Below are 22,887 nucleotides of genomic sequence, written 5' to 3'. Positions count from 1 at the left end.
TACGATAAACCCCCTCTTTATATAATACTATCCAAACATCAGTCACCAGATTCTATGAGCGTAGCCAAAGGGCTTTTTGAGTTTAAACCACCCTTTAGCGGGGTTTGAAGCTAAAAAAATACATCTTCAATGTAAGAAAAAAGCAAATTACACACTCAAAAATCCATGAGCCTAGCCAAAAGGGGTTTTGAGTTGAGCCCCCCCCCCCTTTAGCGGGGTTTTAAGCTAAAAAAAATCCTTTAATATAAAAAAAGCAAATTACACACTCAAAATTCTATGAGATAGCCGAGCCAAGGAGGGTTTTGAGTTAAAACCCCTTCCTCCAGAGTTTTTTTTTGAAAAGTTGACCCCCTCCTCCAGAGGGCTATTTTGAAAAGTTTAAAACCCCTTTTGATATTTTTGAGTTTAAATACCCCCATACAGAGAGTTTTGAGGTTCAAAACCTCTCCTTTCAATTTTAATCTAAAGCAAACTACAGTCACTAAATTATATGAGCGTAGCTAAAGGGGTTTTGAATTTAAAAAAAACAACTCCACAGATTTTTTAGTTTAAACCCCCCCCCCCCCAAATGATTTTGACGATAAAACTTCCATTTTCGATATAAAATCTAAAGCTAACTACACTCACGTAATAATAATGGCTAAAACGGATTTTTAGGAGTCAGTTATAGAGATCGGGTCTCAATTAAGGAAATCCTATGCCGAACAGGGAGTCGACCCCTTAGTAAGGTTGTAAACAGAGCGTCGCATGAGGTTTGCGGGACATGTTCTCCAATAAAATGAATTACGCATAATAAGAGTTGCGATGACATGGAGGCCATTATGAGGAAAGCGCAAACAGGGACATCCTAGTACAACTTGGCGCCACACTTTCATGGAGGTCCTCAGAGAAGGTGGGAAGAGGCTTCAGACATTGCCAGTGACAGATTTTTGTGGAAGCAGCTTGCCGCTCAAAGCGCGAAACGACGCTTGAGAATCTAAGTCAGTAAGAATAGCACATAAGATTTTATAAATAAAACTTTTCATAGCAGGATAATGCACTGTATATACGTCAGAATATGCATTTTGTTGGCTTTCAATACCGGAAATAGTGCTTGGGGGCGACGCTCCGCCCCACCTGCCCGAAAAAAATCCTGGCTACGCCCATGGTATGGTGAGGTGGGGGCGACTGCATCGATCCCGCCGCCACCCCCAACGAGTGGGGACGGGTCAAGTTTTCTCTCTATATTCGTTTACAAGAAATGCATATAGTATTGAGAATATCTGGTTATGAGCTTTCAACTGAAGTACATTACACTATATACAAACACATTTTATTGTGTGTCCAGGTCTACCTTTTATCTTTGTTTGGTTTTTTTACTGTCAGAAACGCTAAAGTATCTCATTTTAAAAAAACAGTTTTAACATTACTTAAGTTATTATTTTCATTGGTTCATTTGTTTGTTCAGAGTTTTAAAATATGTTTCACTGTTTTCACAAAAGCCACATTTCTAGTATCAGATAAATCGAAGATAAATATTTGGCCTCAAGTTTATTTTTAAGTTGCTGCTGCTGTTTCCTTTAGTAGCCTGTATGTCATAGTAATATTGTGCTTTGTTCCTGACCTAATTTGACTGAACAAACAGTGTGCTTGTATTTTATAAGCAGTTAAAGCCTTGAAGGCATGTGTAGGATGTTTAAATAAATGCAAACCAGAATGTTGGTTATATGCACCTTAATGTGAAAAAAAAAAACAACGTTGTTATTAGTTAGCATGTTTAATTTCTATTTAATAAGACTGGCTGCATCTGAAAGAAATCTGTGAGCAAAGTTTTATTTTCTTATTAGTTCTTTGACTTTGATGAATCAGCTACACAATCGTAAGAGACTCAGTTCTTTTGTAAACAAGTTTTCTTATAAAGTAAGTGATCTCCTTTATTTAGATTTATAACATAGAAACACTTGACACACTACAGAAAGTACATTGAAACACACGTTTGAACCTAATTTCTTTCTGCTGGCAACAAGATTGAACCTAAACTAATGTGTACACACCATCTAGATTAGACTTAGAAGTTCAACCTTAATTTGTAAACCCTTCACTCCTCTTGACTTTATGACTGTTTATCTCCACATCAGCTCGTTTTTGTTTCGTTTAAGGGATCAGACTTGGATTAAATAACTGGAGGCCTTGAGCAGAGATTTTGTGAATACCCTTAGGGACACCCGCATGTTTTTTTTCAGACGGTGCAAGATGCTACCTATGGCTCAACATACATACATACATACGCCTCACATTCTACTTTATAAAGTAGATAAGTCTATTGTTAAGTTCCTGTTGCTGGTTCATTGTGTCACCAGCTTCAATTCGACACTGCAAAGACAAGTTTAGCCGATGTTTTCACAAGAACTTTTCAGCTGAAAGGAATGTCAGGAGTTCATGGTTCTAATTTGTATTGTTTCTCTTATATTAGCTTTGCACGCCTATAATAAAGCTACATGGTCGGCCATCTACATTGGATTAGCCTAGGCTACAACATTAAAATAACTTAATCTTACAACTATAGTTGTTAAGTTGCTACTTAGAAAATATGAAGTAATTTGATAGTGCAAAAAAAAAAAAAAAGGGCTAGAATTTGTCTCAAAGAATCCAGAGGAGTACATTAGCGCCCCCTTGCTTCAACCTCCGGCGCCCATGCCCCGCCGCCTTCCTCTTTATTCCGTAAAAGACATTTAACTAATATTAATAACCTGGCCTATAGACATATCATATTATGATTCAAAATTTAAATTCAAATTAATTTTCAACATTTTATACATTTTGAAATGTTCTCATTATATTATTATAGAATCACCCGAAATCATTTACAATAACACGAATCCTATAGAACTATAAGAAATAAAGGTCTTTGGTTGTTCATAGCTTATATTGTGACACTGTGTGTATAAAGGATTGAAACTCGATAATAGAAGCGCGGGATACGGATGTAGGCTACTCAATTATTAAATCAATTATATTCTTCTAGTATTACATTGTAAAGTCTTTTAAAGTCTTTTATAAAGGTATGGTGAGGGCTAATCACAAAACACCGCGTGACCCTTCTATAAGAGAATATTTTAAAATTAGTTCGCTAGATTTCGTCATTCAAAATGGCCCCAGAGGTCCATTAGGTTTTGACCCACAGATGATATGGCCATATGGACAGTCCAGCCCTGGATCTGGCAATGTCACTAGGTAAAGTAACTGAATAAGAAATGGTCAGTCCCTCAACTAGACAGTTACTAGTCCTTCAAATATTATCAATCACAACCATCTGGTCTAAGATAGAAATGCGAAATGAAATCAACACCTAGAATGCAGGCAGGCGCGGTATCTTAGTGTGAGGGGTCCTGGTTTCGAATATCGGTGAAAATGTTTTAATTTCAGGATCTTTAGGACGCCTTTGAGTTCAATACCTGACATTAGTTTGGGGAAAGTAAAGGCGATTGGTCTTCGTGCTGGTCACATGACACCCTCGTTAACCGTGGGCTATAGAAACATATTTTACAGCATCTTCTCTATAGATCGCAAGGTCTGAAAGGGGAACTTTACTTTAATTTACTAGTAACCTCTACAATTGACTCGACAGATTTACACTGTAAAATGATAACTTCGAAACATTTGGGTGTTTATATTCGGGAATTTCAAGTGTCGGTAAATGGCTACTAGACGATGAACAATATAAAATGATAATTGGAAGAAATGAATAAATCGATATTTCCGACTCGCGTTATTTAGTCAATGCTATTTTGTTAGCGCTATTTCGCTCAATCAGCCAAATAATAAAACGTACATGTGACTGGACCCGCCATCTATGAGCTTTTTGTGGTATAAACGGGACTATAGAAAAAGCCTTTTGTATTCGATAGTAGCATAGTATCCAATAACATGCAGGAAATTTTTAACTCCAGTTAATAGATTTTCCGAGATTGTTTGCACTAAGGCGAATCCTATAGAACTATAAGAACGATCGAGTACATAGACACATTTTATTTTATTTTAAATGGATTCTATGTGTGTTTGTAATGTTAAATGTGATCAGTGTCTTTCTCAAGCATGCTCGATGTTGGACTTCTCAAAACATGCTTGGTGACCGTCACAACTCTGTTCTTCATTTGGTTAGTGCGCAAGATTTACAAGATGATTCTCAAGTTTCACTACTTCAACCAACTACCAGGAGAACCAAGTTTTTCTTGGCTGTATGGAAATCTGCACAAGGTAATTAGACAAAAATTAGATTTTCCTTTTGTTATAAATATTTTTTATTTTTTTTTTGGGTAGGAAAACATTTGGTTGAAAGCCGAACCTAAGGTCAATAATAAGAATATAATGCCATTGAGAGTCCGACGGTTACGGGGCCGGGAAGGGGGTGTCTGATTAATCGAAAGAGTCGGATTATCGAAGGTTAGTCGTGCTTTAAAGAGAAGTTAACCGAATAGGTCAAGAAAATTCTATTTTTGTTGCAATAAGATATTCTCCTTGACTTTTAAGAATATAAAATAAACAATAGGCGAAAAAGAAAATGTATTGATCTAATAAATACAAAAGATTTGATTGCAGCTTGCCTTTGCCTTTCGCATACTGTAAAAATTACAATTTAAGTCCCCTTACATTCTTAAAACAAGTAAAAGAAAAAAGAATACAATAAAAAAAAAAAAAAAAACACCCCACAAAGCTTATCTAAAGGAAGGAACCACTAATCGACTATGAATAATTAAGCAACATTTCAACGATCCGAGCATGGGAAGTGTGAGACAAATTTAACAAAACTTAGTAAGGAGAGTAAATCCTAATATACATCTACATCTCTCATTAAGTAGCATTCATTCTCCTTATTTCCATATCAAACAAAAAAATTGATCACCAATAATTAATTAAGTAATTGGTTAATTATTTTATTGATTCATGTCTTGTCAGGTTAATTGAATAATTGTTCAAAGTTTCAACTTGATCCGAGACTGGGAAGTGGGAGTACAAACATGTTCCAACAGACAGAGTGAGTTGATATCAACTTTGTACTTTACCCACTGCAGTATACATCAATACGACACATTTACATCGGCGCCTCGCTGAATTAATGAGGGTGACGGATTATAATATGTCTAACCAATAAAAGCCAACTGTAATGTCATTCTAAAGGTGGTCAGACTATGTCAACGCCACTCGTTGATCAGGAAACATGGAAAGGACCAAGATGGCTGTGTGTGGTCGCTGAATGAACTCTTTATGTTGTGTCTGTTCTATTTATGTGAATGTTTCTGTTGTGTTGTCTTTATATGAGAAAAGAGTCCTTGTAATCACAACTGATTTCCATAAGGATCAATAAAGAAGTCTTAGTCTTAGAGTTTTAAAGATAAGCTTTGCAATGAATATATACTTAGAATCAGTACGCCTCTGAAAATTTCATTGCTGTACTTTAACAGTATAAGTGTGGGTTCCGATTGATATTGTTAACGCTAGGAATGACGTGGAATGCATGCAGGAAACTGAACTAAGTCTAGAGCTGAGAGAAGGGAGATAACGAAGCTAGAGATGTTGAAGAAGGAACGCTTAATGTTTGTTATGAGAAGTGTCATGGCTCTTAAACAAATGTTTATAGTACAAATTGACATTATTCGAAAAGTTGTTATAATTAGATCATTAGTGTTCTTTACAATAGACATTTACATAAGACAACACAAGACAGAAAATTTATTTTGACCTACCCTCATTATAATATTCTTGGGTTTTGTTTCGTTGTCTGATAAAATTATAATTACAAAGTAAAGAAAAGAATAAAAAAACATTATTGCGTCTGATATGTCACTCTAACAGTTCCAACTTATTGAATATTATCTCAAACAAAAATCTCTGACAGATCGCTGTTAATCACAAACTTCATCTGCAACTCCTATGGACCCAACACTTAGAGGGAGAAGGTCTATCTGAACAACTAAAGGAGGCTAATTAATTAAACTAAATTGTTATAACGTATTTGTAAGTTATTCCCTTTTTTAAAGCAATTAATGTAAGGATTTCAATTGAAAGAGAGATAGTCACTTCTTAGGTATTTATACAATGCATTTAATTTCGTCAGCTCCCAAAAACTGGAGAGGGAAGACTGGCTTATGGCTACTGGCTTGTCACAAAAATCAACTCTAAGTTTGTTCGTTTCTGGCTAGGTCCATTTCAACCTAACATCACTGTATTTCACCCAGATACTGTAAAACTGATTCTAAAGTCTTCGGGTAAGTGTTACAATTTAGCCAAACGTTTTTGACGTTGCCTTTCAAACTTATTTATTTTTTTGGCTATTTGTTGATAGAAATATTTGTTCTTTCTCATAACGTGTATTTTTAAGGACTATGTTTTTTAAACTAAGAATCAACCTATTATTTACACTGAACATTAGTTGGGTATATGAGTATAAGTGAATGAATATAAGTATTCCACTAACATAAAAAAGCGCTTTAAATGCTATGCTTCTCAAATAAGCTTTGATAGACTTCATGTGTGGCTCAGATATTTAGTCTGGTGGTACTGTTTCGACAGACAAGAGAAAAAGGCAAAGGCGATCAACTTGCACCTAAACCACTAAGCTTCGGAGAGGTTTGTTAGCAGAATTCCGAATTCCTACCTCTGTTGACTTGCGGCTATACTAAAACACGGGAAAGGCTTCGGGGAATCAGCCTATAGGAAACATCAGGAGCAAGTGACCGTTAGGCAGCTTGCGGAACACCTTGTTACTTTCTGCCAGTCTATGTCCCCGCTGATCCCAAAACAAACAAAAAAAAGGTTCATATATATTGTAAGTGATTCCTAGTTCCTGAATTAAAGTGTTTGTATTTTGAATTAATGGATCTTCATTATAAAGTTTCTAAAGATATTTACATATGAATCTCCGGCTTACAGAATGTTCTTGGAGTGTTAAATAAATGTCAGAGATACGATTCTTCAATAAACCAAGTACTAAAAGAGCATTGTCAGATCAACACAACACCATAGTAGTCTCAAGTCAATCTTCACATTTTACCACTCAAAAGAAACAAAAAGAACAGATCGTGACAGTTACCTTTAAGAATGTAGACGTTTACATTGTATTTCAATGTTTATGTGTGTAAGCAAACGTCATTCGATGCTACTTTGATAAGGAAATCGGTTTTTGGGGCTTTTGAGCATACTTACAAAGTGTTAGGTATTGAAGACTATGGCATGACCACCCCTAACATTTTAGATCTAGATCTAAAAATAAACTCGAATTTTAGAATTTTAGTTCAAATTCAAGCCCTATCTTTACTTATAACTTTTAATTAAAAGTTTTTTTTTACAATAGCTTTATTCAAGTCACTTCTTCATGGAGGATGGGCATACAGCTGATTTCAAAAACAGCTCAAGCGATTTGCCTAGAAGTTTAATAGTTGATGTGTAACGCTGAGAAAAAAATTACAAGCTCGTTGGCCACACTGGGAAAACTCTTGTTTGACTGTTATAATTTATCAAAGTTAAAATAAATAAATGTAAACTTGGCTAGATACTAAATCTAGGTTTAGATCCTACATCGGTTTTGAAAGGACTATAGGGTTCTTGAATTTCCGAGTGTAATGTTTTATTGATTCAAGATTTTCAATAAATTAATGTTCAGAAAAATGTCTTCTAAGTCTAGATCAAAATGCTTATCATTGAAATATTAAAAGGTGTACTATATGGCTCCTTTTGTCTCGAAAGGCAATGGATGCGCACAAATGAGTCATTGGTTTTGGTTTAATCTTGAGACGGGGAAGAATCTGGTGTGGCTAATCAAGCCAATTCTAGAACGGCAGACTTTGCCACAATTCATACATGTGTATGCCTCTGATTCAGGGCTAGCGGACAGGGCTGTTTTCTTTTTTTCCCTCTTGATTAAGGTCGCTTAAATTCTTTTGTTCTCAGCGAGGGTTGTCCCAGCACGCACAATCTGTCTCCATGCACTCCGGTCTTTGGCTATATTTTCCCACATACTTTCGCTTATGCCTGTGGCTCTCATGTCTAGCTTGGAGACATCTCTATATGTTAGTCTTGGGCGGCCCTTGGGTCTGACTCCTTCCACAAGCTCAGCATATAAGATATCTTTCGGGATTCTACCATCTGGCATGCGGGTGACATGTCCGAGCCAGCGTAATCTTCTTTGTGTCAGGAGAGCATACATGCTGTTCATATTGGCCAATCTCAAAACTTCCTGATTGGAGACATGGTCCCTCCAAAAGATGCCCATTATGCGTCTCAGGCAGCGCAAGTGGAAACTATTCAATCTGTGCTCTTGGTACATGTATGTTGACTAGCTTTCACTGCCATAAAGGAGAGTGCTCACAACACGGGCGTTGTAGACTAGGATTTTGGTCGCTGTGGTCAATTTACCATTTTCCCAGACTCGCTTGGAGAGTTTTGCCAATGCTGTGGTAGCTTTTCCTATCCTTTTTGTCAGCTCGATTTCTAAATCTAGGTTACTGACAATTGTTGAAACCAATTAGGTAAATTCCTGTACCACTGAAAGGTGTACTAGATCTATACATTCCCTTAACCAGGGGGAAGGGGGCGGGGGTAAAAAAAAATTAAAAAGTTAAATCTAACATTCATTATTTGTTATGAAAAAAAAAACAATCGCTCAAAAAGAGTTTTTTTTTACTATACGTAATAGAGATGCTTGAATGTAAAAAGAAGATTTAAAATTGTTTGAAATAATGTAAGCCCGAGAAAGCTGTAGACGCAGATTTACATTTTAATCACTTGTTTAAATTAGGTCTAATGGAGCCTAAAACTATAGCCAAAAACTATTGATATATTGCTTATAGATTGTAAGGGAGCGTATCATAAGAACTAAGGGTTCGCTATATATTTTTATATATTTTAACAAGCTCCTAAAGCAAGAGGTTTTGGGGGTTTTTACCAATTTGCGCTGCCCTGGATCGGTGACGGTCTCATTATTTCCAACGGGGCCACCTGGGCCAGGGCCAGAAGACTCCTCACTCCAGCCTTTCACTTTGACATTCTGAAGAATTACGTCTCGGTGTACAACACAGCAGCTGATACGTTGGTAGTAAGTCAAGTTTTATTTCTAGCAGTTGGCAGTTCTTAGATGTTTGTCTATTAAATATAGTTCTAAATCAGAGACAATGAAAATGTATTTTTTTGGGACTTAGCTGACATATAAATTATATATTTATATATTTAATTTTGAATTTTAATAGGGAAAACTAGACAAACTGGCCGAAAGTGGCGAAAGTTTTGACCTCTGTCCCCACATGACCTTGTGCACCCTAGAAATAATTCTAAAATGTGCTATGAGCTATGATGCAGATGTCCAGAGAATTGGGTGAGTGACATTTCATTTAAAATGTTTATTTGCTCCTTTAGGCCTATGCATTTAACAGATGCAACTTTTTAGTTTTGGCAGCTTTATTTTGTTTCACGCAAATGTAATTGCCAGAATCCAATCCTAGTTTTAATAATATTTTTACGTCACTTTCTTGATCATAGACTATATATAGCATTATTCAATCATCGTGGATTTTGTTTGATACGTTTACACCGGAAGTTCGTTGCCCTTATGTCTTTGATGAACGAAACTTAGGCTTAGTTAGTTACCTTAGTGTTGGCAGTCCTGTAAGTCCTGTATAGGCCAATATATATATAGTCTATGGTCTTGATTTAGTTCGGCAGATGAAGAAATGTTGAATAGACGTCTAGGCTTTTCCTTAACATAGTTACACCTATAGTACAAAGATTTAATACATTGAAGTATATTTTGTGATACATTTATTGTTAGCATCTCAGAGGACCAGAGGACGGGAAGAACGTTTAGAGAGGCAGGTTGTACATATTATCTAGATATTAAATATATATCTATATATATCTCCTCCATTTATCAGACACCATCCTTATATCAAAGCAACAAGGGAATTAGCATTATCTTGGTTTGAAAGAAACAGGTACGTTCATAATATTAGTTATAAATTTATATAATCACTTAACCGTGATGTTTTTCGTGGGACGGAGAGGAATCGGTGCGGGGTAAAAATGTTTGTTTTTTTTCAAATCTATCATTCATTAGTTATTATGTGTAAATCAATCGCATTTGAGAAGTTATGAGATCTCTAAAGGAGACGTTATCTTTTACTAATTTTATTAGCGGCCATGTCCGTCTGTTCGTCTGTCACTATCATATCTCAAAAACTAAAAGAGGAATGAAAAATATTATATTATTATTATTAAGGCTTGCAAAGTTTAGGTGCAACGGTTACTTTTGGTTTTCTAAAAGCAAGCCATTTAGTTTTTTAAATTAATTATGCAAGCGATTTTTTTCATAAAAATACACTAATTCTAAAACTATACATAAATGTAAGGGAGATATGTTAAAATATTTTAACAAAGAAATATAATTTTGTGTGTATTTTCAGTATCACTAAGTCAACTGTATTTATAAAATATATAAGAAATGTTCACAACAAATATAAATATAAGTTAACTATGTTTTTTCTTGTCAACTGTTTGCTAAAATTAAAAGAAAACATTTATGTTGGTTTATAAAGGCTAAGAATGCACTTCGTATGTAAATATCACGGACATTTTTTAAAATGGACTTTTTATGTAACAAATTTCGTGCAGTAGCGTGACGGCCGCGAAGGACACATAGGCTAATTTAGTTACCACAAAATGTTTAAATAATCAGATTTTATTTATTTTTTGTTTAGTGCCCCCATCAGGATAAGAACATAGAACATAGAAGATATAGTAGTACAAGAAAATGGAATTCAAAAACTATTAGCCAACACCAAACCAAATAAAGCTTCTGGACCTGATGGTATTCCAGCTAGATTACTCAAAGAACTAAGTAATGAGCTAGCCCCAGTGTTCAAAATACTCTTTCAGGCTTTACTTAACCAGGGCAGAGTACCAAAGGACTGGAAAGAAGCTAATGTCACCCCCCCTATTTAAAAAAGGAGAAAAATCTGACCCAGGAAACTACAGACCAGTATCACTTACCAGCATCACATGTAAAATCCTAGAACACATAATATGTAGCAACATCATAAACCACTTAGACAAACATAATGTCCTCACACCATACCAACATGGCTTTAGGAAATATAGATCATGTGAAACACAACTAATAGGACTAATTGATGATTTTTCAAAAGGTTTAGATAATAGTGAACAAATAGATGCTATCTTTCTAGATTTTTCTAAGGCTTTTGACAAAGTTCACCACCATAGTTTGCTTAAAAAATTAAAATATTTCGGCATTAATGGTCCACTGCATCAGTGGATTAAAGACTTTCTGATAGGGAGAGAACAAACTGTAATAATAAATGGCTCTAAATCAACACCGATAACAGTAAACTCAGGTGTACCTCAAGGAACAGTCTTTGGTCCACTACTATTTTTAATTTACATAAATGATTTACCGAATTGCATTACTTCAGGAACAAAAGTCAGATTATTTGCAGACGATTGCATAATATATAGAACAATAAAAACAACACAAGACACAGATATTTTACAAAGAGAATTAGATGAATTACAGAAATGGGAATCAAATTGGAGCATGTCTTTCCACCCAGAAAAATGTCAGTTGTTAAGAGTAACAAAAAAACTAAAACAAATTAATTCCACTTATCTTATTCATGGCAAACCAGTAACACAGACTAAAAACGCAAAATACCTAGGTGTTATAATAAATGAAAAACTGTCATGGAATCCACATATTGATGAAACTACAAAAAATCAAACAAAGCATTAGGATTTATTAAAAGAAATTTCTATAAATCAAATAAGAACATAAAACTAAAATGTTATTTAACCTTGGTTAAGCCAATAATAGAATATGCATCCTCTGTTTGGGACCCCTCAACTCAAGAAAACATTAAGAAACTAGAACAGACACAAAATAGAGCAGTGCGATTCATAACAAACGAATATTCACATTTGACTATAGTAACACCTTTAGTAAAATCACTAAACTTAGAAAGCCTTTAGGACAGAAGGCTCAAAAGTAAAGTAGCAATAATACATAAAACACTGAACCATAATCTTCAAATACAAAAACAAAATTTAATAAAATACTCTGAAAGACACAAAGATAAAGGCACATTCCTTGTCCCATATGCTAGGACAAATTTGTACAAATACTCCTTCTTCCCTAGTGCTATTAGAGCATGGAATGGGTTGCCTGAGCTAGCCAGGAAAACCAGTGACTTGGTAGAATTTAAGTCATTGGTTAATATGCATGACTAAATGCATGACGCGTAGGACGTAATCATCTTCTTTTTTGAAGTAACGTCTGTATTATATAAGATAAGATAAGAAAGAAGAGCCGCTTATTTTTGTGCGTTTTGTTAGTTGGTCGGTCTGAGATTGAGTTTGAGTTTTGAGTTTTTGAGTTTAGGTGCATCAGCACAATTTAGGCCATGTCGTGCCCGTAATCCTTTAAGTATCACTCTCCTTTTATATAACAAGGGCTAAATTCTATATAGTTAAATCATTAAATACAAGGTCTATTCAAAGTTAAAATAGTAAAGGTAGTAAAAATGTAATAATTTGGTAAAAATATAAATGAAAATCTCTATACTGACTTTTTTCATTAACTATAAAGTTGTTCCAGATAAAGTTTTATAAAAAATAAATTATGTCAAATGATTGTTTGAAATCACATCACTGACTTGCATTACACTTAGAGTCTTGAACATATGTCACTATAGTGTAATTATCAATATCAGATTGTTCCGTATTTTCAACTTAAAAACAAATTATGTCAAATGACTTTTTTTGTCAAAAATATCGACAGTAGATGGTTCAGGGTTTTGAAATAAGAAAGTAATTTACTAGAAACGATTATTAAAAATCACTTGTAAGACTATTTTACATTTAATTTTCTTGCTGAAACATAACATAAGTTTTTTTAATTGGTAAAGAATGTTCCGAATTTTGTTTTGAAAAAGAAATCGACCTACATTACTTTAATTTTATTACAAATCGTCGCCAAAATCGTTCCGAATTTTTTATGAAAAATCTACTAACGCCTAATAACTGTTTTAAAATCCTTCTTCTAACAAATAAAACAAATAATTTTCTTCTCATTTACGAAATTCGGTTATTCCGGATTTTTATGAAAAACATTTCACCCAACCCCCTGGAAATAAAATTCCCCGCAGGGGGGGGGGGGGGGTCGCGAAATTTAGTGACTGATTTTTAGCTTTGATTTTGTTTATTTTAGGAGAGATTTTAATACTAAACCATCACTTGCACCAGCGCAGCCAAGGGGGGTTTGAGTTTAAAACCCCGTACCAGGAGGTTTTGAAGTTAAATCCCCCTTTTCTATAAAACAAAACAAAACAATAAATAATGTAAACGACAATTCCCAAATTCCAAGAGCTTAGCTAAGGTGAGTTTCGATTTTAAAACCCCTTCCAAAAATTACGATATAAATCCCTTTTTCAATATAAGACTATCCATACATCAGTCACCAGCCAAGGGGGGTTTTGTGTTTAAAACTCACCTCATGCGAGGGTTGCAACTAAAAACCACCTCTTCAATATAAAAAAAGCAAATTACACACTCGAAATTCTATGAGCGTAGCCAAAGAGCGTTTTGAATTTAAAACCCCTTCATCGGGATTTGAAGCTAAAAATACCTCTTCAAAATAAAAAAAGCAAATGATATGAGCGTGACCAAAGGGGTTTTGACTTTAAGCTCCCATACAGCGGGGTTTGAAGCTAAAAAATACCACTTCAATATTAAAAAACATTAAATTACACACTCAAAATTCTATGAGCGTAACCAAAGGGCGTTTTGAGTTTAGCGGGGTTTGATTCTAAAAACTGCCTCTTCAATATGGAAAAAAGCAAATTACGCACTCAAAATGCTATTAGCCCAACAGGATGGGGTATGAGTTAACCCCCCTCTTTACCAGAAGGCTTTTTTAAAAGTTTAAAACCCCTACAGATGGTTTTGAGTTTAAGCATTATATGACATCAGTGAGGCCAGGTTCACATCTAACTTCGACTTTTTCCTCTATCCCTGGGTCTGCTGTGGCACCACACAAGATCTGTCAACCTTCTTTCTCAATTCTTATGTCATTAGCTTTTGATAGAATTTCATTCTGATATTCTTTATGAAAATATTGAAACCTGCCTTTTTACCTGCCAGGGTGGACCACTTCGGGGACCGATTTTGATTTTGTGTTTCCACACAAACTCTCTTTGTAACCTTGTTTTGAATAAGAATAAGAATTTACTTTCATTGTTGTTTTATTTCTAATGTTTAGACAGCCATGGTTGTGGCCAGATTTTATCTTCAAATGGACAACGTTAGGCAAGACGTTTTTAAAAAACTGCGACTATGTCCATCAAGTAGCGGAAGAAATCATCAATAAACGAAGAAATCAATTGGTGAGAGAAAGAATACAAAGCATTTTAAGTAATAGTAAATGTATGTCGTGATAAAGCGTTAATGATAATAATTATAATTATAGCTTTCATATACCGCTACTTTCATGCTTAAAGCATGCTCAGAGAGGCTCAGAGAGGTACGGTCCAATCTCATTTGTGGACCAGTGGTGGGAGGGGGTATCTGGGAGAAGGTTTTCCGTGCTGCCTTTTACCATAAATTAAAAGTATATTGAAATAATCTTGAACTGAATAACAATGGCTTCGATTCCTAAGATTAAGGATGACTGCAGTGTTTTACATGACTACCCCAACAAGGATGAGACATGCAAGTAATGCAGATAAAGCCGTTGTCTGCCGGGGATCTATTTTTTTTTTCGTCCTTTGCGCCTGTCTTCGGTAAGTATAGAATGATCGTTTTATGCCGAGGTGAATTAGCCACAACTTAAACTCGTTGTGAATAAAGCTGTTTTCTAGTCTTCGGACAGCTTTATTATTATACAAAGTAAAAGTTAAGATCACTTTTAAGACCTTGCGATCTATAGGGCAGATGATGTAAAAGCCGTTTCAGTGGTTAATGGTAAAATAGGGTTTAATGTGGCGAAAACAACGACCAACCCTTTACTTTTCCCCAACTATTGTCAGGTACCCATTATAGCTGGGGGGACTCAGAGGCGCCCAGAGATCCTAAAAGTAAAAATCCCAGTCTTCACCAGGACTCGAATCTAGGTACCTTGTTATTATATAATTTACTCCAACGTTAGGCAAGTAAAAAAAAAAATTTTAACATTGAAGATTCCCTTTAATGAATATGAAATCAACAAGCTTAAGTGAGTAAGGGATATTACAGGAAAGCAACCCTTTCGGCATAAAGCTGTGAGAGTTATGTCATCTTGTGAGTAAGCTATGAGAATAGTGTCAAAGACTAGAATAGACAAGAGCAAGGCAAACTTTCACGAAAAGAAGTTCAAAGCCAGCGCAAATGGTTGTGACTAAGCCGCTAGTCATTTGTAATCTTATTTCGTTTTTCAAGGTAATCTTCATGCTTCAGTTTGTATCCCAATGAAAAAAAAAAGGCTTTTTTCTTCCGCTGTAAGGTATCGCTGCTTGGTGTTGCTTAATTCTAATGATCTGAGTGATATTCTCAAGGAACAAACATCGAAAGCAAAGACAAATCTTTCCTATGTTACTAAATAATACTATAAAATTGTTTGGAGAGTGAAGTTAAATTTAAGCTCACTCTCAGATGCCTTCGAATCCCAAGATTAATGAAGAATGCAGTATTTCCCGTGGCTATGAGCTCCAGCAGTGACATATTTTTCCAAATCCATCCCAGACATGATTATTGTCCGCTGGTGGTCGATTCAGATTTTCTTTTCGCCGTCTACGTCTGTCCTCGGCAGTGGGTGTTCTTTTGGTCTCAAATGTGTATCCCGCGGCCTTTGTAAGTGACCTCCATCTGTCTCGTTCCAAAGCCGCCTGCACCCAGTTACTCTCTTCTATGTCATTTTAAGCAAGTTGGTGCTCAAGCTGTTCTTTAAAGAGTTTTCTTGGGGCACTGCTACCTCGACTACCTTTATTTAAAAAAAAATTACTTACAAGCGGGGCCTATTGACAACACAAGCCGCAGCTATAGATATTTTCAATCATTAAAAAAACAATGAGCCAATGAAATATTGCCTAAATGTTTATTACAAGGTGCCCCATTTCTCAAACTAGCTCAGAGTCTTATCAGATCTAAATCCTGCGTACACAGAAATCTCAAACTAGCTCAGAGTCTTATCAGATCTAAATCCTGCGTACACAGAAATCTCAAACTAGCTCAGAGTCTTATCATACTAAATCCTGCGTACACAGAAATCTCAAACTAGCTCAGAGTCTTATCATACTAAATCCTGCGTACACAGAAATCTCAAACTAGCTCAGAGTCTTATCATACTAAATCCTGCGTACACAGAAATCTCAAACTAGGAATAAAATGTTTTCTTTGCAACATATTTATCCATAATATATTCCAGAACAAAGAAGGTCTTCCCTCGAAACGTCATCTAGATTTCCTGGATATCCTTTTGTCAGCCAGGGATGAGGACGGTAAGCCAATGACCGACTTGGAAATACGAAATGAAGTTGACACTTTCTTGTTTGCAGGTAATCAGCTTCTTGTTTGTTTTTTTATACTTTACAAATAGTGTGTTTAAAATGTTTGCAATGTAAAGTACAAAGTTGTAAGACCTAACACAAAATGTTTCTGATAAATCTATAAATCAGGAAATAATTCAGAATGTTAATAGCATTTCCCTTTTTGAAAAAAATATTAATATGTACTACTGGACACATAAAGTTTCATTAATTAAATCACGACTTTCTGCGTAATTTTGCGAAAGTAATTAAAGGACTCCTTAGATCAGTGGTTCTCAAGCTATGGTACGCTGCCAAAAGTGGTCCGGGAGATGATCGTTGGGGGTCCACAGAACGATGAAAATTGTATTCAATGAAAATAACTTCTTCGCTAAAAGCCTGTTTGATTCGACCGTGTAATTTGAATAATAATCAACTTGACCATCACTACTTTTTAATATGCCTGTTACGAACTACTCTATGACCTTTGTTGACGCAGCTTGACAAAACAATGATTAATAACAGTCACGTGATACAATTTTATTTTGCGCATGAATATTTAATTTACTTTTTTTTTTTTAACAAATTAATGAACGTTGTTCTTTCAATTTCTGCTGCTTTCTCGCGCCATTCGTTTTAATGTTTCCCACCTGTTAAGTTAGATAACTAAGTGAGAATAAAATAAATACACACCCATACTTACACATTAATACATGCATGACCATACTTACCTATTAAACATACGTAGACACACAGTTAAATTATACATAGCCTAAAAGATTTAGTATCTTTTACGCCGCAAACAGAGAATTGTTGACCTCAAGCTTTGGGATGAGACAGGATCCTCCCCATCGTCGATTACTAAAGGTGTAGGCGAATCTGGGAATTCATCTGACTTCCTTTTTCCTTCTTCTTTTTCTTCTCCTGCCTCGTGATCTTCACCCCTGTTAGAAGATGTCGAGGACAGGGAGAGGGTTCTTTTTCCATTTTTTTTTAATTAGAGAGTTAGGCTCCGATTTTTTTTGTTTACATGTTTTCATTTTTCACGTGTTTTCCTTTTTTTTCATGTGTATTACTTCCTATGATGTTTATTCTATCTACTGCTGGGAGAAGGGGTGGTTTCCCCATTGCTACTAGAAGACTCCTTCGTTGTATCTTTTTTCCTGTTTTGTTTTACAACTTTAAAACCATCTCTCTCCAGCCATTCCTCGCTCTTGTTCTGCTTTCTCGCACCGTCTCCCTTCAAGGCCGGTGCGTAAGCGCCCTTCTGGGACTCTTGGGGTTGTTCATTTTTTCTATTGATCTTCTGTATAGCCCTCTTATACATGGTTATCACACAAACTCAGAGGCGGCCCCCTTCGGATCACTGTTGGATCCACCTATTCGCAAGGAATATTCAAGACGTGATTTTATTTTTAATAGCAAAAGTAATAAAGTTTGAAAGATTCGTTTGCCGTTGTAAAAAAAAAAAAGTTTTTGTCTGTTATACATGTTTCGGTTGTTCCTTCAAAGTTAAAGATAATTCACTCCATTGTCCAAACCTCTCGCTGGTCGATGGGGATGGCAGCGAGCATATGAACCCGGGACGAAAATATATGGACGAAATATATATATTTACTATGCTGATATTTTAGAAATATATTCTCCCCTGTTCTCATCTCCTTATTTACTATTAATAGTAAATAATTGTAAAATGGTGTATTTTTTATGATTAAAAAAATGCTTGTATTGTTAAATTAAACTTTTTTTCAGGAAAGAAAAAGGTAAATGTTGCATCTTAACTTTAAAAAATATAAAATATCATCATGTCGGATTTTCAATATTTTTTCCACTTGGGACTATGATGTGAAAACTATCGTTGACTACATTTCTGATAAGCATGTAAGTTTGATCCATTCCAGGACATGACACGACTGCCACAGCAGCTTCTTGGATGGTTTACTGTTTAGCGAAGAATCCTGAGTGCCAAACAAAAGTCCAAGATGAGATTGATTCAGTTTTAGAAGGCAGAGATTCCGATTGTATTTTGTGGTATTTTTATTTTATTCATAAATTTTTAAACCATTTTAAAAAATATTATAAGCTCAGGCTTTCTTCATTGATGGAAGAGATTACTGTGATATGATAACAGTAGGTAAAACAATTGAATCATTTATTTCAGGCTAAATAGAATGTCGTGGCTTTGATTCCCAGACAACCATTTTTTTTTTCATTTTTCAATTATAAATAAAATATAAATACTAAGTTTACTCTATTATCTATACTATCTATATTATAAAGTAGAATGTAAGGTGTATGTATGTATGTTACTTATAGACATCAAAACCGCTTGACCAATCTTGATAAAACTTGGCAGGAATGTTTCTTGGGTACCAACTTAGACCGTAGTGTATGTATTGTATCCCTAAAACAAAATTAAGACCCTAAAAATAAATAAAGTTGTCCGACTCTATTAAAGCTATAGTATTTATGGATCTAGGCCATGGTTAACAATGTTGACATGAGAAAAGATCGAAAGGATTTAGACCTAGATCTAATTTTAAGAAACACACTTTGCGCAGATAGTTTTTTATTTTGACACATGAAAATACAAAAGAAGATCCATTGATTTCATTATATAATAAAATTAACCTTCAATTTTGTGTTTCAAAAACATTTTGTTACATAAATTAGTTCCTGATATCTGTGACTACAGATTTCCTGGAGAACATTCTCTCATTAGACATTATCAAATGGTTACACATTAACACATCTCTCTACTGAGTCTATTCCTAGGCCTTAAACTCTTATTGAACTCTAAGATGATAAAACTTCTTTTCGCAAAGATAGTTTTATGCTTTAACACATAGAGATACTAATTATTGTTCATTTATTTCATATTTTAATCAAATTAACATTCAAATTTGTTTTTCTAAAGCATTTTTAATACATTCGTTCGCTGTTCGCTAAAGTTGCGTAGCCGTGTTAAGATAGACCTATATTCATTCATGAAAAAAGGTCACGCATGCGCAACACAGAATGAAATCTATAAAAGCCAATTTTTAACTCTAGATTAGTGTAGATTTAGATCTATGTCTACCTCAAGATCTACTTTATACTCAACACATGAACATACAAAATTAAGTCTATTCATCTCAAATTTTAATCAAATATGTGTAGGCCTACAAGCAAATGTTTTAATTTGAAAAAAATGGATTTAAGCCTATTAGCTATTTTGATTTGATAGCTTTATTCACACTATTTTTAAATTGACACATTCGCTTTACTTATTACATTATTATTTCGTTTAATTGTTTACAAAACACTATCAGTGACTATATCGACAGTAATGCGCAAATAAAGACCTGCGGGTCGCAGGTAACATATGTCTAGTTTTAACATAAAAAAGAAATTGAATTTTTAAAAAAGTATATTACTCTGCTTATTTACTTTAACTTAGACAAAATTAATATTATTTTTAGATTTTTGGTTTTCAAAAAGGTGTGAATGTTTAAATATTTAGCCACAATCTTAAAAAAAAATATTTTCCTTATTTAAAATGCATGTTCCTAAAGATAACTTGTAAACATCTGTATTATGTACCTCGGTGTATTCAGGTCAGACATCTCTAAACTCCACTTTCTTGCACTGTGTATCAAAGAAGCGATGAGACTCTACCCTCCAATCCCATTCATACAGCGCCGCCTTAACGAAGACGTCACCATTGAGGGCCACAAGATTCCTGCTGGAAACATTGTTAATGTAGCTATTATCTACTTACACAGAAACCCAGCTGTCTGGGATCAGCCTCATGCTTTCATCCCGGAGAGGTTTCTGGACGCAAATGGGAAAGACCAAGACTATTTCTCTTTCACTCCGTTTTCAGCAGGCTCCAGGAACTGTATTGGACAAAACTTCGCCTTGAATGAAGAAAAAGTTTTAATAGCGCGCTTATTTAGAAGGTAACTGTTCAAATACTAATTTTTGGTATCGTATCACTTGGGTTTCTACATATATCTACTTTCAAGTTGAATCTGTGTATTTATAAATACAGTTTATATTACGTTTTGTTTTTTAAAAGAAGCTTGCACGTACTTCTAGATATAGTCGAGATACTGTGAATGTGCCATAAACCTAAACCTCAAAGGGTGCTGGGTCTTGTCGTGTTGGTTTATAGAAACCTACTTCTCATAGGTTCTATCATGTGCGTAGCCCTGATTTTTTTTTTTTTTGGGGGGGGGATTTTTTTAAATATTTATTTCATTCTGACCCTTAATTCTTTCGGAAGACGTTTTTTGTGCTCTAGAATAGGTTCTCCTAACCACCTTCCCCGACTCTCGCCAGCTAGGGGGTCTAGGGCTGCGCTCCCCCAACGGAGTTCGGGGCGGAACACTATTTCCAGTATTAAAAGCCAACAAAATACATATTCTGAGGTATCTACAGTGCATGATACTACTATTTAAAAATTTACTTCAAAAACATAATCCGCTATTCAATGAACTTTAATAATGGAGTCCAGCGACTGGTACACATTTGTACACAATTGTAACTTCTCTCGGCTACGCTCATTAAATTTGGTGTCTGTGATTTGCTTTAGATTTTATATCAAAAAGGGAAGTTTTATCGTCAAAACCATCTGTTGGGGGGGGGGGGGTTTAAACTAAAAAATCTCTAGAGTTTTTTTTTTAACAAACTCAAAACTCCATTAGCTACAGTCATAGAATTATGTGACCGTTGTTTGTATTAGAATCATATTGATGAGGTTTTTTTAAACCTCATAGCTATCTGCACGGAGGGGGGAGGGTTAACTCAAAACCATTTGGAGTTGTGTTTTTTTTTTTACACTTAAAGCTCTCGGGAGGGAGTTAATTTCTTGGCAACGTTCAGAGAATTTTATGTGTTTAGTTTGCTGAATAGGGTTTTACACTCAAAACCCTCTGGAGGGGTTTTTAAACACAAAACACCTTATGGCTACGCTCATAGTATCTGGTGACTGTTGTATGCTTTAGTCTGATATTCAAGAGGGGTTTAAGCATTTAAAAAATCGGAAGGGTTTTAAACTCAAAATCCTCATTGGCTACACTCATGGAATATGGTGACTGTTGTTTGTATTATTTTTTTAATTTATATAAGAGGTGAGGTTTAACCTAAAAATCCCCTTGAGGGGGTTCTAAACTCAAAGCCCCTTTGGCTGCACTGGGGTAAATGATGGTTTAACATTAAAATCTCACCTATTATAAGCAAAATCAAAGCAAATTTTCAGTCATAAAATTCCACCCAACCTTCGGGGGGGATTTCATTTCTTTGGGGGGGGGGGATGAACCCCCAACTCCCACGTGCTACGCTCATGGGTTCTGTAAAGAAAAAAATCATTTCCTGTAGCCAATGTAGGCCTATCTCACTAAACAATTCAAAACACTTAACAGACAACTGATAATATCCTATCGTAACCATTTATCTGTAATTAGAATGTTATGCCCATATTGTATATCTGACTTCAATATAATGAATAATATTCTTAGTAGTTTTAACTTCCGATCATTGAAACCAATGTAGGAAGTTCAAGATTGCCTCTGTAGTCAGAGATTTCGTCACAAGACTCCTTATGCTAATCAATGTATTTAGAAAAAAAATCAAAATAGTAACACATCTTTTATATATCCTGTTCAGATATCGTTTTGAAATACCACCTGACGCCCCACCACCAAACAGACTTGCACGGACAGTGCTGAAAAGTGAGCATGGCTTGTGGTTTCGGATTAAAAAACGATAGAGTGAAATCAATCGCCAAACATATTGCCTCTTCAATTTTGAATTCTACGTATTAATGAAATTTTTTTTTTAATGCTCATTAATGACTTGATTAAATTGAATGCGGTTAGCGATATATTGAATAAGACTAGTCTCGTTGTATTGATTATAAAATGCATATAACATAATGTAAATAGTCGTACTTATAAAACTGTTATTGTTCATATATCATGGGGGCATTATAGTTTTTTTTAAAGACTTTGTGAAGCTAAAATGTGAATGCTGTCCAGTGGGAAACATTAATAATATTTTGTGGTTCAGCAATAGACTGTACGATATAAATGTAACAGAGGTGCCAAACGTAAGCGCTGTAAAGACCAAATCAGGCGCCATTTTGTTTTCACTGACATAGCTGGAGAGCTCTCACTAAGCTCGCAGGACATAAATTTGAGACCCAAAAGAAGCGCCCTTGCAAGCGACAAGCTCAGACGACGAAAAGAAAACTTTCATGGACCTCTTGCGGACAACGGCATTAAATATGTCAAAATATGTAGGTCGCAACTGGGTTTGTTTGATAGAGTAAAATACTGAACTCATCTTTAGTCCTAGGATTTTAAAACAT

General features: G+C 35.1%; 1 protein-coding gene across 1 annotated transcript; it reads left to right on the top strand.

Annotated features, from left to right (window-relative positions):
- The first annotated feature begins 1,624 nt into the window (after window positions 1–1,624).
- LOC106069566 (cytochrome P450 4F6-like) lies at window positions 1,625–22,868 on the top strand. The gene is made up of 11 exons (XM_056024217.1): window positions 1,625–1,899; window positions 4,074–4,236; window positions 6,095–6,245; window positions 8,889–9,070; window positions 9,222–9,346; window positions 9,903–9,962; window positions 14,297–14,420; window positions 16,436–16,565; window positions 18,437–18,566; window positions 20,132–20,476; window positions 22,185–22,868. The coding sequence occupies exons 2-11, from the start codon at window positions 4,075–4,077 to the stop codon at window positions 22,285–22,287; spliced, it is 1,512 nt and encodes a 503-aa protein (XP_055880192.1). The 5' UTR covers window positions 1,625–1,899; window position 4,074; the 3' UTR covers window positions 22,288–22,868.
- The last annotated feature ends 19 nt before the right edge of the window (window positions 22,869–22,887 follow it).

The sequence above is a fragment of the Biomphalaria glabrata genome, chromosome 3, assembly GCF_947242115.1.
Source record: "Biomphalaria glabrata chromosome 3, xgBioGlab47.1, whole genome shotgun sequence".
NCBI lineage: Eukaryota > Metazoa > Mollusca > Gastropoda > Planorbidae > Biomphalaria > Biomphalaria glabrata.
Note: the sequence above shows the minus strand (reverse complement) of the source record. Positions and strands in the feature narration are given on the sequence as shown.